We start from the raw sequence: 13,504 nt of genomic DNA, 5'->3' as shown, positions 1-13,504 counted from the left end.
CTGGGAATCAGAACAATTACTTGTTTTTCTCTGGCTGCTACTATTGCTCTTATATAACTTACTTTTGTTCTCTGTGATTTAATTTCATCATTTTAAAGTAAGAATGATGCTGCTTGTATTCCTTTTCTGGCTTCCTGAAGCACGGAGGTGCAGGCATGGAGGTAAAATCCTAACCTTGAAAAGCGGTTAGCACTCCTGAGCTCTGCACATACAAGCTGCTCACAGACAGCTTTCAGAGGCTAAAGAGGGACTCAAGATCTGAAACAGTTTCCTTCTCATATCTCCCCACTCCTCAACCTCCTGCTTCTCATTACTAGGTTTGCCAGGGAAAGAAGAGAGGCAAATGAAAGTAGATATAGATGGCTTAAAGAAAGCATGAGGGATGTGGCACCTGGGTGGCTCGGTTTGTTGAGCATGCCACTCTGGATTTCACCTCGGGTCATGATCTTGCGGTTTGTGGGTTCAAGCTCCACAACGGGCTCTGCACTGACAGTGCAGAACCTGCTTGGGATTCTCTCTATCCCTCTCTCTCTGTCCCTCCCCAGCATGCGCTAAGTAGATTAAAAAAAAAAAAAAAAAAAGAAAAAAAAAGTGTGAGGAAGACCCCAGAGCGCTGGTGGGCCAGCAGGGTGGGGCAGGGCAGGGCACAACATGCAGCCATCTGGAACAGTGGAACAAACTCCTGCCTTCCAAGAAGCATCTGGATCACCTGGTTCTTTGTCACATGGAAGCAGGTCCTCATTTCTAAATGAAGCATTTTGAGATGTAGTGCCCAATGGTAGTCATTCATACCCTGTCCTCATCAAAAGTATTTGTCCTCCTATAAAAGGACATTCCCTGTGGATGACAGAACACACTGTATGTGGCCAAAATCCCTACGCTCACTGAAAATCCAGTGTTCATTCTCCTAATTGTGCCCAGCTGCCATTTGAAAGGAACAGGGTTTATGAGGGGTATGTAACACTGCTCTCATCCCTGGAGAAATCAGGCTCCTAACACTGCAGTGTATATGGTAGCGAAATGTTAGCAAAGCTCATCCTGTTTAGAAAGTCTGTGTTCTTAGGATAAGCCCTCAGGGAAGTTGTCAGAGACTGAGCCTCTCAGAAAGTTAAAGTAGCTTATTTTCCGACACACAGAGTATAAATTAGCTCTGTGAAAATGCCTCAGGCAGAAGCTGTTATCTAAATAACAGATCTGAATACCAAAGGCTGTCTATCAATCCTTCTATTAGAACCATAGGGAGAGGTTGGAGGTCAGGAAGAGACCAGTGGATTAAAATGGTTAATATTTGAATAGAAATGAGCTGATGTATTGAGTAGATGTGGAGTGAGCAGGTGAAGCTAGACGTCATGTGGTAGAGCTAAGTGTGGCAGCAGAGGGTTAAAGGACATGACTCAGATTGAATCAGAGAGGAGAGGTGAGCACAGGCCTCATCTGAATGTTGGGAGCGCTGGTTTTCAGTGTGGGGTCTGTGCACACTGAGGGTGGTGCCCCCTCCTAGATGCATTCCCACTGAACCTGGGGGGTGAGGTTTTAGTCTAGTTCTAATCCTGGCATTTCTGCATTTTTTCCCTTTTTGTTGGTTTAGATCCTATTTTGGGTAATGGTATAGCAGTAATCACTCAAGAATCTCTGTATTTTTGTTTGCTTTCCTAACTTGGTTATAGACCTGTCACAAATCCCTAGCGTTGCTCTGGAAGCTCTTTTCCCTTGGGTCACCTTGGGAAGTACCTTGGATGGACAGAGGGAAGGGTGGGTGGAGCACAGGTTACTGGTATCCTGGACTTCATCCTCATGCTGTTCACTCTCCCTGCATAAAGAAACAGAGGGGGCAGCAAGCACAGCTATCATCTCAGTCCTTGTTAAATGAGATGCCTTTGTGTTTTTCTTGGTAGTTTCTTCCCTGTAGATGTAGAAGTTGTGATATACTGTGAGGAATGCATTTCATCATCAGGACTGACCCTGAACCTAAGGGGTCCTGACCCCTTTTCCTCGATTTTGTTTGATGGTATTTGTGGAGGCCAGCATCCATTTGTTTGTGTGGCTGAGCAGGAAAGGCTGGGCTCTGGCTGTCTGGGGGTGGTGGGAAGCACAGTGAGGCCAGAGTCTCATTCATTGCTTCTAGGAAGCTGCCTTCTCACCAGCTATTTTTGGGGAGCTGCAGGGACATCCCCCTTCTGGCTGCTGACAGTGAAAACAGGTGGGAAACTCTCTGGTCACTTCCAGTTACGAGGAAGGTGGTATGGTGAGGCTGGACAAGCATGGGCTCAGGCCCAGAGAGACCTCAATTCTAGCCATGGCTCTCCTATTTAAATTTTTTTTTCTAATAAATTTTTTTAAAGTTTATTTATTTTGAGAGAGAAACAGTACAAATGGAGGAGGGGCAGAAAGAGAGCGAGACAGAGAATCCCAAGCAGGCTCTGCACAGTCTGCTTGGAGCCTGATGTGGGGCTTGAACTCATGAAACCGTGAGATCATAACGTGAGCCAAAACCAGGAGTCAGACATGCTTAACCAACTGAGCCACCCAGGTGCCTCTTAAAATATTTTTAATGTTTATTTATTTTTGAGAGAGAGAAAGACAGAAAGAGAGCAAGCACAAGTTGGGGGAGGGGGAGAGAAAGAGGGAGATGCAGAACCCGAAGCAGGCTCCAGGCTCTGATCTGTCAGCACAGAGCCTGACGCAGGGCTCAAAAGTCAGACCACAAGATCATGACCTTTAACATTTAACCAACTCAGACGTTTAACCGATTGAATCACCCAGATGCCCCAGCCGTGGCTCTCCTATTTAGTGTATAGGCTCCCTGAGCAACTTTCCCCATCAGCTTCAGATTCCTTATATATGAAAGGGGGATAATGAGTATATTTTAGGTTGCTCAAGGATTAAATAAGAGAGGTCTGTAAAGCACTCACTGCAATGCCTGGGACATAGTGGATGGTTATTCAATACCTGATAAATATGTATCTAAACTCAGCATCCTTGTTGTCATAGTGCTGCCTTCTACAAACAGAGCTATGTGTTCTTAAAAGAATTGCTATAATCCAAGGGCCAAAAGGCCCTGTTTTCTACTAACCCAGTAATTTGTTTATGCTAACTCCTTTTTCCCCTCCTTGCACTCTCTTCTAGTGCTTTTTGATTCTAGACATGCTTTTCTCCCATTTGTGCTTTACCCTTCTTAAAATCTGGTATCTCTCAAACTTCATTTGTGGACCAAGAAGTTAAAAATCTTGTGATCCATACAGCTTCGTAAAATACGTGTCTCTTGGAGACTAAATGGACCAAACTTGGACCACACCAACCTTAGTCCCTAGAGAAGAGCTCTGCCTTTGCTCCCTCTTCCTCGGACTGAAGAATATCTGACCGACAGCCATGACTGTTCCCTAACATCAGGCCATGGGACAGAAAGGAGTTTGTCAGCACTAGTTGACTTTGCAAAGAGCTGGTGCTGCTTTTTTCTGTATTTTTTGCCCCTGCCTTCTCAGGAGCTTCCTGGGCTGCTGTGGGTGGGCAGAGCAGTCAGAACAACCTGGACCAAAGTTGAGAAGTGTGTGGGAAAGGCCGGGGTGGGCATGGGAAGACAGTGATAACACTCCACCAGGTGGGTTCTGCTTTGGGGGCAGGCTGTGTCCCTTTTTTATTCTCATTTAAAGGGCTTTGTTTTTCCTTTTAGGAGGGGACAACAAAAATAGGAAGGATTGACTCAGATCAGGAACAGGACATTGGTAAGTGATAGAGCATCTGGGTCTGACACCGTGGTGGATACTCATGCCTGACTGGTCTCTTTAGAGGAACCTGATGATGCTCTGAGAGGAAGGAATCCTTGAGGATCAAGGGGCTATTACTCTTTTGTTGCTACATTGTGGTGGTTGTTGTGTGTCAGGGACATGATAAGAGGAGATCCACACCATGGGAGAATCCAGATCTGGGTGGCTCTTCCTCTCTTGTCATAATGTAAGATCTTCTAGATGTGGATTCTGATCTCGCAGAAAGGGTGTTTCCCTGGGTTGTTTCCCCACCCACGTGACCCCCATCTCTTGTGTAGTTCTGCAGGGGCAGTGGATTGAGAGAGACCACTGCACTATCACGAGTGCCTGTGGGGTAGTCATTCTGCGGCCTGCCCAGGGGGCCCGCTGCACAGTCAATGGCCGGGAGGTCACTGCCTCCTGTCGTCTGACCCAAGGTAAGACTGTTTATAGCCCTGTTTATACCGGGATAAGTGATGAACTAGCTTCCTTCTCATGGGCCAAACCCATAGAACTCAGTGAAGCAGGCTTTAAACATGGGATACTCATCCTGTGCACCCAGAGATCTGAAGACCTGAAGATTTCCTAATACCATCCTCTTCCCAAGCCCCCAATTCCAGGTCCCAAGGTGGAGAATGACTCTCTGAAATCTCTACCTGTGTTTGCTAGCTCTGTGTCCTTGGGAAAGTCTCTGGACATCAATTTTCTCATCTGTAAAATGGCAATAAGAGAATTGTTGTGAAGACTGAATGAGTTAATTTGTGTAATGTTCTTAACAGTATTCTTGTCACCTAGTAAATACTCATTATCACTATTACTACTATTATTAATCTGTTCAAATTCCATCTTTCCTTTGACGCTGAGCTTACATTCCCCCTCTTCCATGAAGCATTCCTTAACTAGTCCACGAGGAACTCATTTTGCTTTCCCTCAGAATAGCAGAACTCCTCCTGTTCATTTTGTTAGTTCAGTACATATGCTGTGGGATATCCAATGAATACATATCTTACTGACTCACCTAAGTTATAAGCTTGTTGGGGGCAGGACTTTGTCTCTCAGAAGGGCACCCTGCACATAATACATACGGAGAACGTGAGCTGTTGGTTCATTCTCCCCTGTCTCTGCCACAGGAGCAGTCATAACGCTGGGGAAAGCACAGAAGTTCCGATTCAACCACCCAGCAGAGGCCGCTGTCCTGCGGCAGAGAAGGCAGGTTAGTGTGCTGTGTTTTCAAGGTGACTGCCAGCCGCTCTGCTCCTTTCAAAGGGACAAGTTTGAGCTTTATCTGGTTCTCTTGGGGTGGGGGTGGTGATAGCAACCTTACCGCGCTCATTCCTCGTTCCCAGGTCAGAGAGGTTGTCGGTGGCAATGGCTCTTTGGAATGGTTGGATTTGGACGGAGATGTCACTGCCTCCCGGTTGGGTCTCTGCCCTTTGCTTTGGAAGGAGAGGTGAGAAACTTGTGCTCATTTTGCTATGAAACCTACTGTTCTTACTTCTTAGTCTATTACAACATGGAGCAGGGAGGAAGTGAGTATAATAGCCAAGCTCTGAATGAGGCCTGGTCTCAACCAACTTGTGCAAGTGATGGAATGTTACTGAACTAGCTGCTTAGCTTCTAGTTGGCAGGGAAGCAGTCTTAGCCCTCATTCATTTCCTGTTTGTTATTACAACTTCCTTCATCACTGAAAGGAGTATATATAATCTGATGTTTCCTGTCGCCAGTTTCTTCTGTCAGCAAGATTTGAACATGACATGTTTGTACATAACTTTGAGACTGCTTCTGAACTTACCTCCCCATGTGCCCCTTTAAATTCTGGCTGGCCTGTGTGTGAGGTCACAAGGTGTGTCAACTTTCAGGACTGTGGCTTCCTCTGAGTTTTTAAAGATAGTCTGTGACTGAGAATCCTTTCTTTTCTCAATACCAAAGGGTCCAGAACTACACATAAGAGGGTCAGGAACTCTCAGAACAATATGAAAATATCTTGGAGTTCTGCCCTCTCATACCCACTTCGCCTGCATTGTGATCGTGAAAACATGGAATCAAAGTTTTATATGTGATTGGTGGCCATTACTTTTCTTCTTCACAGTCCTTCTTCATCTGTTTCTCCACAGAATCCCCTTCCCAGATCTACATGTCTCGTAGGTTTGATACTGTGAACAGTGGTATCCTTCTGGTCCTGTAAGCCAAAGTAGCCTCTTACTTGGGGATGTTCTGTAGAAAATGTCAGCAGGACACCCACTGCCTGTGAGACCACTGGTGTTGGGAGGCTGCCCAGCACTGAGGCCAGGGTTCCTGGGAGATTATGATGGCTGTTTCCCCTGGTTCCTTCCAGGGAATCTAGCTGCTCTTTTCTTAGGCCAGGAACATTTGCTGGCAGCTGATGAAAAGTCTTGTTCTGACATTGGTGGTGAGGGGTGTTGGATGTAGGGGCAGAGTGCTGCGATGCATGAATAGCAGGCAAGTCCTCACATGTGGGCTACTGAGGATGGAAGGACGAGGCACCAGAGTCTCAGGCAGGAGGACTCCAGTGTTGCGTGACCGGGGGCTCTGTGGGGTGATGGGGAAGGTGGGAGAGGTGACACAGCTGGAACATATCAAGGCCAAGGTGGAGTAAGGAGCTGCTGGAGCTCTTGTTTCATGAGAGTACAGTCATGAGAGGAGGTCTTGTCTTAGGTAAGATTTCTACTGTGGGAAGACGCATTAGAGATCTGTCTTTCCCAGAGTTCAGAGATTTATAGAGAACAGCTCTGCAACTTAATGAGCTGTGAGGTTGAAGAGTTATCTTGGAGTTGGGTAAAGCTCCTTGACATCCTGGGATTATGAAGTAAAAGCTTTGTGGCCTTAAGCAAGTTACTGAGTCTCTGAGCCTAGTCCCTCACCTCTAAGTAAGGATACTACCATCTGTCTCTGGGAGGTCCTCATGATAGGGTTTGAAAGAGCAAGTGCACGTGGAGAACTCTGCCTTCTGCCTGGCACTCCCAGCCCCGCTGCTGAAGGCCCTTGTGCCAAGCTGCCCAGGTACATAATCTCCCTTTTGTTTTCCTGTCCTCCCACCTCATCTCAGCTGACCCATCCATCCTAGAGAACACTGGTCTTCTCCTGCCTTTTTTTTTTTTTTTTTAACTTTTATTTATTATTGAGAGACAGACACAGAGCGCGAGCAGGGGAAGGGTAGAGAGAGGGGGAGACACAGAATCTGAAGTAGGCTCCAGGCTCCAAGCTGTCAGCACAGAGCCCGACGCAGGGCCCGAACCCGTGAACCATGAGATCATGACCTGAGCCGAAGTCGGACGCTTAACTGACTGAGCCACCCAGCTGCCCCCTCTCCTGCCTTTTAAAGGTCTTCTCGGGCTTTCTAGCCCCAGGGGCACTGGTGTGACCTTTCAGTAACATCAAGAATGCACCCTTTCATTTGGAGAGGACAGAGAGGGATTGAAGAATCAAGGCCTCTCCCACTTGCTGCCTCCAGTCTTTAGCACCAGCTCCAGGAGTCCGTGGGCTGGGCTGGTCCTACGCAGCTACCATAGTCAGCATCTGTGTGCCAGCCCCTGGTGGAAGTGGGGTGGTATGGGCCTCAAGCCTGTGATTGGGCAGAGGGACCAGGGAGAGAACCCGTGAGAGAGAACACTGTATGTCGTGAGCTGGGCTCCCAGACTGTGTGTGTGGCTGTGTCTCCATAAGAGTCTCCTCTGCTCTGGTGGGCTTAGCTCCAGAGCCTCCCCTTGTCCTAGAATTTTCTTCTCTCATTTTTCTCGCTCGGGGAGCACTCACAGGGAGCCTGCAAAGGTGGAGCTGACTCCAGAGCCAGAGGGGATTGGTCAACCTGTCTCTTTTTATCCCTTGCAGCAGTGACCTGGACCAGAGAGGAGTTTGTCTTTGAAAACTGTTTTCTTTTTTTGCATTTTCCTCTTTGGAATTTTGGGGGCTTAACCTTAAGTGCTTAGAGCCTGGGAGACCCTGTCGCTGCTGCCACTGCCACTGTTGCCTTAGTGAGTACCCGCTGCTGCATTCTGCTGCAGAAGCTGTCAGGCCTCCAAGCAGCTGGGAGAGAGGGCGGGGGAGGGTGTGATGGAGTCCTGGCAGGCAGGTGACCAGGCAGCAGTGGGGAGATGCTGGAGCCACCTAAGATGAAGGGCAGTCATCTGACAGAGGCAGAGGTCCTTGGCTGGCAGATAACTGAAGACTTGGCAGTAGTAATAAGCCCGGATGTGTAACATAAGGTTGCTTCCCCCACTCCCCCACCCCCAACCTGCTTTCTGGGAACTTGACTGATATGCTTAGCAGAGGAGCCATTTTTATTCTGATGGCGTGTGGCCATCTCAGGTGAATGTGCTGGGTCTATAGTGATCATCTCAGACAGCTTCCCTATGCAGGTCTTGTTGGTGCATGAAGGAAGCTGCATTGGGTCAGCAGAAGCTAACTGGCTAGCTGCTGCTTCCCTAGGGGAAGGGTAGAGGGAACCCTCTTCTGTGGAGAAGCAAATTGTGAATCTGAGGGTTGTGAGACAGGCAGAGAAGGAAGCTGAATACTCTCTGGGGATTAAGAATAAAGGTACCTCCCCTGCTCCTTGCGTCTGATGGTCTGGACTTTAGCTGAGTTTGTCCAAGACCCTCTTTTTTTTTTTTTTTTTTTTTTTAATTTTTTTTTTCAATGTTTATTTATTTTTGGGACAGAGAGAGACAGAGCATGGACGGGGGAGGGGCAGAGAGAGAGGGAGACACAGAATCGGAAACAGGCTCCAGGCTCTGAGCCATCGTCGGACGCTTAACCGACTGCGCCACCCAGGCGCCCCTGTCCAAGACCCTCTTATGGCTCGTTCTTGTAATTCAGCCATGTCTGTGGTCAGACAAATTTTGGAGCGGTAATCTAGCATGCATACAAACATATGTATAATCTGTTTCCCATTAGCACCTTTTCTCTTTGTGTGGTGTTAACTGGTTTTCTGTTCTAACTGCTGTCCTTAGCCTTTTGCCTCACATATGAACAGAGTGCCTTTCCTCTTTCCTGTATATTCCACTGTGTGTATTTGGCCTTTTGCCCATAGTCAGAGCCAGTCTCCCCCAGGACACACGCACTCAAGTATCTGGGCCTGTCCCACTTCTTGGGCCCATTGTAGATTGAGTCCCCTCCCAGACTCCTTCCCAGGGAGGAGATTGCCATCGTGTCACTTCGTACCCCCCCCCCCCCCGCCATCCATCCTTCACTCTCCTCTTAAGGCTGCATTAAGAAGTCTTAATTTCTTGGGGCGCCTGGGTGGCGCAGTCGGTTAAGCGTCCGACTTCAGCCAGGTCACGATCTCGCGGTCCGTGAGTTCGAGCCCCGCGTCGGGCTCTGGGCTGATGGCTCGGAGCCTGGAGCCTGTTTCCGATGCTGTGTCTCCCTCTCTCTCTGCCCCTCCCCCGTTCATGCTGTCTCTCTCTGTCCCAAAAATAAAAAATAAACGTTGAAAAAAAAAAAAAAAAGAAGTCTTAATTTCTTCTAAGACAAAAGGCAGCAAACTAGTAAAGAACTAGATAGTTGGTTTGTGTTTTGTTGTTATTTTTACCAGATAGTATTTTAGGGTTTGTGGGCCATACGGTCTCTGCTGCAGCTGCACAAGCAGCCTAGATATAAACACTCATAAACGAATGAGTGTTCCAATAACACTATTCACAAAGATAGGCAACAGACCACATTTGGTTCACAGGCTATAATTTATGGACCTCTGCTTTGATATACCCTCTGTGATTTCATTCTTCTCTACAAAGTAGTAAATTTAAGCTGGGTGAACCCCTCCCCCCCCACCCCCCACCTCTGCCTAGAGCACTGCTCCGACTGTCTAATGTCAAGTCAGTAAATGGGCCTTGAGAGTCAGGGCATCCTTGGACTGGAATGAGTGCTAAGGACTGGCTAAGGGAGAGCAGATGCGGGCTCTTTTGTTAGCCTGTGGCAGCTCCCAAGCCTTTCTAGTCACTCCCTACTCCCTAGGGCCACCACCCTGGAATGCCCATGCAGTGGCTCTTTTAGAAATCTGAACGACAGAGGGGTGCCTGGTGGCTCAGCCGGTTGAGTGTCCAACTTTGGCTCACATCACCATCTCACAGTTAGTGGGTTTGAGTCCCATGTTGGACTTTGCGCTGACAGCACGGTGTCTGCTTCCAAATTCTCTGTCTCCCTGTCTCTCTGCCCCTCCCTGACTCACACATGCACTCTCCCTCTCAAAAATAAACATTAAGAAGGAAGGAAGGCAGGCAGGAGGGAGGGAGGAAAAGAGAGACAAAGGAAGGAAGGAAGGAATGAATGAACCTGAATGACGGACATGGGGAGACCCTGCAGAAACAGCATGTGAGGTCCTTGCATAGGAGGCCATGTGTGACCCTGGGAAAAGCCATGCAGGTAGAAGCTGTCAGTCTTCTGAGGAAGGCTGTGACTCATCCACGGCCACACAGGTACTTGAAGGCAGAATAAAGCATGACTGCAATCCAGAATTCTTTTTAAACTTTGTATTATGGATAATTCCAAATACACTACTAGTGATCAAGTCATGGCTAATCTTGTTTCGTTTATATCCCCACTCCCTTTCCACTTTCCCCGACTGTCCCCCACACTGGATTTGAACAAATCCCAATTTCACCAGTAAATACTTCAGTGTATATCTCCAAAGTTATGGTACAACCTGAAACTCGTGAGCCCTATTCTTGGGCTCATTCACTGAGAATAGCCCTTGAGTGGAGACCAGCCCTCCTCTGGGTCTCAGTGCATATAAATCTCTTTCCTCTAGATTGACTACCTTCTTCCTACTCCCATGTCACAGAGTGTTTCTGTTTCAGAAAACAGAGATGCATGATGAACATGTAGGGGAGTTTCTATTCCCACAGTGGTTGTTGGAGCTTCTGCCTCTACTCTGTTTCCAGCACATTTTGAGCAGATACCTTTTATTCTTTTTTAAAGGCCAAAGCTCCTTGATTTAGCTAAAATGCTTTTGTTTTTTAAAGCTGCTTTACTTTCCTGGTTATTTTCCTTAACTAGAATGAACTTGTGTTTCTGGTAGACTCACAGTCTAAGGATATGCTAGTCTGAGGACCATTCTTCCCTCCTTCACTGTGACATCATGAGCTGCCTGTGACAGCGTGCCTGGGACAGTGTGTGTCTCAAGTTGCTAAAAGTTCAAAGCCCTCTCTGCCCTGTTGAATTCATGGCTCTCTCAGAAAAGCTTAGACTACCACTGGTTTGCCCTGAACTGGGCTTGCATTTCCCTTGGGTAACTCCGGCCCCTCTGTGATAGGAAAGTGCTGGAAGAGCAGAGCGACCAGGACCGCCAGCCACTGGGGGCTGGAGAGGTGCCCCACAGGGCCCCGATTCAGCACCAGCACTACGTGGGGGATTTGAGGCAGCGGATCCTAGCAGGACAGATTAGAGCCAGACAGGAACTGGAGTTGGACCAGGCACACCTCAGCCGGCAAATTAAAGACAGTAGGTGCCCACTGCTCACTGTGTTTGCTTCACCTTCTCATCTCTTCATTTTCATGCTTCCGCATCCTTCTGTATTCTCTCCTTTGTTGCCTTTATGATTTGATGGAATCTTTGGTATTAGGTGTTCTCTCCCCTCTTTTAGAAACCAGGGGCTCTTATGAGGGGCTGGAAGCAAGAATAAGGAAGCGACCTTTCTTATTGCCCCTCAGAGTGATGGACCTCCTGCTCTGTCTTCACGCGCACATTTATTTGTGCTTTGGTGCCTGTCCCAGCATGTGCTAATGCCTGGGGGCTTCCTTCCCTAGCCCTGTGGTAAGGGGGCCTGGCATCCCTCATATCTTGGCCAGGGCTTTCCCTCCATTCAGGTCCAACCACAGCCAGAGTTGTGTGAATCTATGCCACACGGGCAGGGAGAGAGGTGCTGACCTTCTCTCAGGGTGTCTTTGGTTCCCAGACCAGCAGTGGCTGCTCATAGAAGAGCCCCGGCTGGCTGGCTTGCAGCAGCAGCAACAGCAACAGCAGCAAGACCACATCGCAGAGAAAGAACTCGAGGCTTGTGTGCGACCTGGTGCTTGGCTCCAGACAGATCTTGAGACTCCGCCTCCCCCACTGGTCCGAAGCCAGAAGAGGGAGGTGCGACTGCAGCTTGGGCGCAGGAACGTGCTTCGGGCAGCACAGAGGGACATCCGGCGAAGAAAAGCCTCCTTCCAGCTAGAGAGAATCATCAAGAAGCAGAGGCTGCTGGAGGCCCAGACAGGACTGGAGCAGCCCAAGGCATTGTGTGGGCTCCAGGATGACCACACCCAGAAGCCCCCATACCGGCTCCCTGGTGCTGGTGCCATGGTCCGAGAATCTCAACACAGAAGCAGACTGACAGATTGCCGTTCTTTGAGCCTCCAGAGGCTCTGCAGCCAGTATTTGCCCAGGCTACACAGGTACAGCCAGCTGTGGTCACCTGAAATCACTGGCTGAGGTTTACAGCCTTGTTGCCCAGTCAGTGTTCTTCACTTCCCAGTGCCATGGTTTCTCAGTCTGTGAAATGGAAAGATTTGCTTCCTCCTCTTTTTCCCACCACTTTTCCCCTCTTCTTTGTAGGTGACATCTTCTAAGACTTAGGCTTTTCTCTTCTCCCACCCCGAGTGGCAACTCTTGCTACTTTGGTGATATCTTCCAAGTGAGAATCTCAGCCTCATTTTTCACCTGCTCTTTAGACCCTGGCTGTGCACATACATTCCTTGTGTTTGTCCTGCCACCACCTCCCTCTCCTCTTGCCTCACACCGGACTGTGTTCCCACACGCTTCCTTCTCCTCCCTCCCTTCCACCTGTCCTGCCACCTCAAGTGAGCTTCCTCACCCTACCTTCCAACTGGTAAGCTAGTGGAACACTAACTGATTCCTGGGTCCAATTTGGGATCTTCTTTTTTTTTTCTTTTCCCCTTCACTCCTTATATTCAGTCAAGGTGAGGGTGGAGCAGGGGACTGTGTCTACTTCTCTGTATCCTCCAGGCTTACCTCAGAGCCTTGCCCATAGTATGTGTAGACTTCACGCCTTTTGGTTCTGTTGGCTCACCTCTCTGGTCTTCAGAGTACTAGGCAGGCTTTTTTTTTTTTTTTTTAAAGACTTTTATTAAAAATTTTCAAACATAGACTAAGTTGAGAGAATAGTGTCCCTATCACCCACATTCAGGAGTTTCCAACATCTACCATGCTTGCTTTAATCTCCTCTCCTTCCTTTTCCTGATGAAATATTTTTATTTGTTTGTTTTGAGAGAGAGAGAGAGCACGTCCGCGCACAAGTTGGGGAGGGGCAGAGAGAGGGAGAAGAGAATCCCAAGCAGGCTCCACACCACTAGCACAGAGCCCAGTGTAGGGCTCAAGCTCACGAAACTGTGAGATCATGACCTGGGCAGAAAACAAGAGTTGATCACCTCACCAAATGAGCCACCTAGTCTCCCCTCTGATGAAGTATTTTTTTTTTAATTTTTTTTTAAATTTTTTTTAACGTTTATTTATTTTTGAGACAGAGAGAGACAGAGCATGAACGGGGGAGGGTCAGAGAGAGAGGGAGACACAGAATCTGAAACAGGCTCCAGGCTCTGAGCAGTCAGCACAGAGCCCGACGCGGGGCTCGAACTCACGGACCGCGAGATCGTGACCTGAGCCGAAGTCGGCCGCTTAACCGACTGAGCCACCCAGGTGCCCCTGATGAAGTATTTTTAAAGCAACTCTTAGATACCATGTCATTTCAATCCTACATCAAGTATACACTTAAAAAAATAAGAGCTTTTCTTCGAACCACATTTCAT

At 48.2% G+C, this 13,504-nt stretch overlaps 1 protein-coding gene across 2 annotated transcripts in view; it reads left to right on the top strand.

Annotated features, from left to right (window-relative positions):
* The window catches only part of STARD9 (StAR related lipid transfer domain containing 9), a 122,762-nt gene that overhangs the window by 82,478 nt on the left and 26,780 nt on the right, over nucleotides 1–13,504 (top strand). The window contains exons 17-22 of one of the 2 annotated variants that reach the window (XM_047075224.1): nucleotides 3,671–3,722; nucleotides 4,043–4,180; nucleotides 4,874–4,956; nucleotides 5,090–5,193; nucleotides 11,011–11,198; nucleotides 11,653–12,133. In XM_047075224.1, coding sequence (XP_046931180.1) covers nucleotides 3,671–3,722; nucleotides 4,043–4,180; nucleotides 4,874–4,956; nucleotides 5,090–5,193; nucleotides 11,011–11,198; nucleotides 11,653–12,133 — 1,046 coding nt within the window. Of the gene's footprint in view, nucleotides 1–3,670; nucleotides 3,723–4,042; nucleotides 4,181–4,873; nucleotides 4,957–5,089; nucleotides 5,194–11,010; nucleotides 11,199–11,652; nucleotides 12,134–13,504 lie in introns of those variants that run through there. The other variant, XM_047075225.1, reaches the window with a different exon arrangement.

Source organism: Lynx rufus, unplaced genomic scaffold (assembly GCF_022079265.1).
Source record: "Lynx rufus isolate CCGP_SWC_20201006 ecotype Redwood Valley unplaced genomic scaffold, mLynRuf1.p SCAF_13, whole genome shotgun sequence".
NCBI lineage: Eukaryota > Metazoa > Chordata > Mammalia > Carnivora > Felidae > Lynx > Lynx rufus.
Note: the sequence above shows the minus strand (reverse complement) of the source record. Positions and strands in the feature narration are given on the sequence as shown.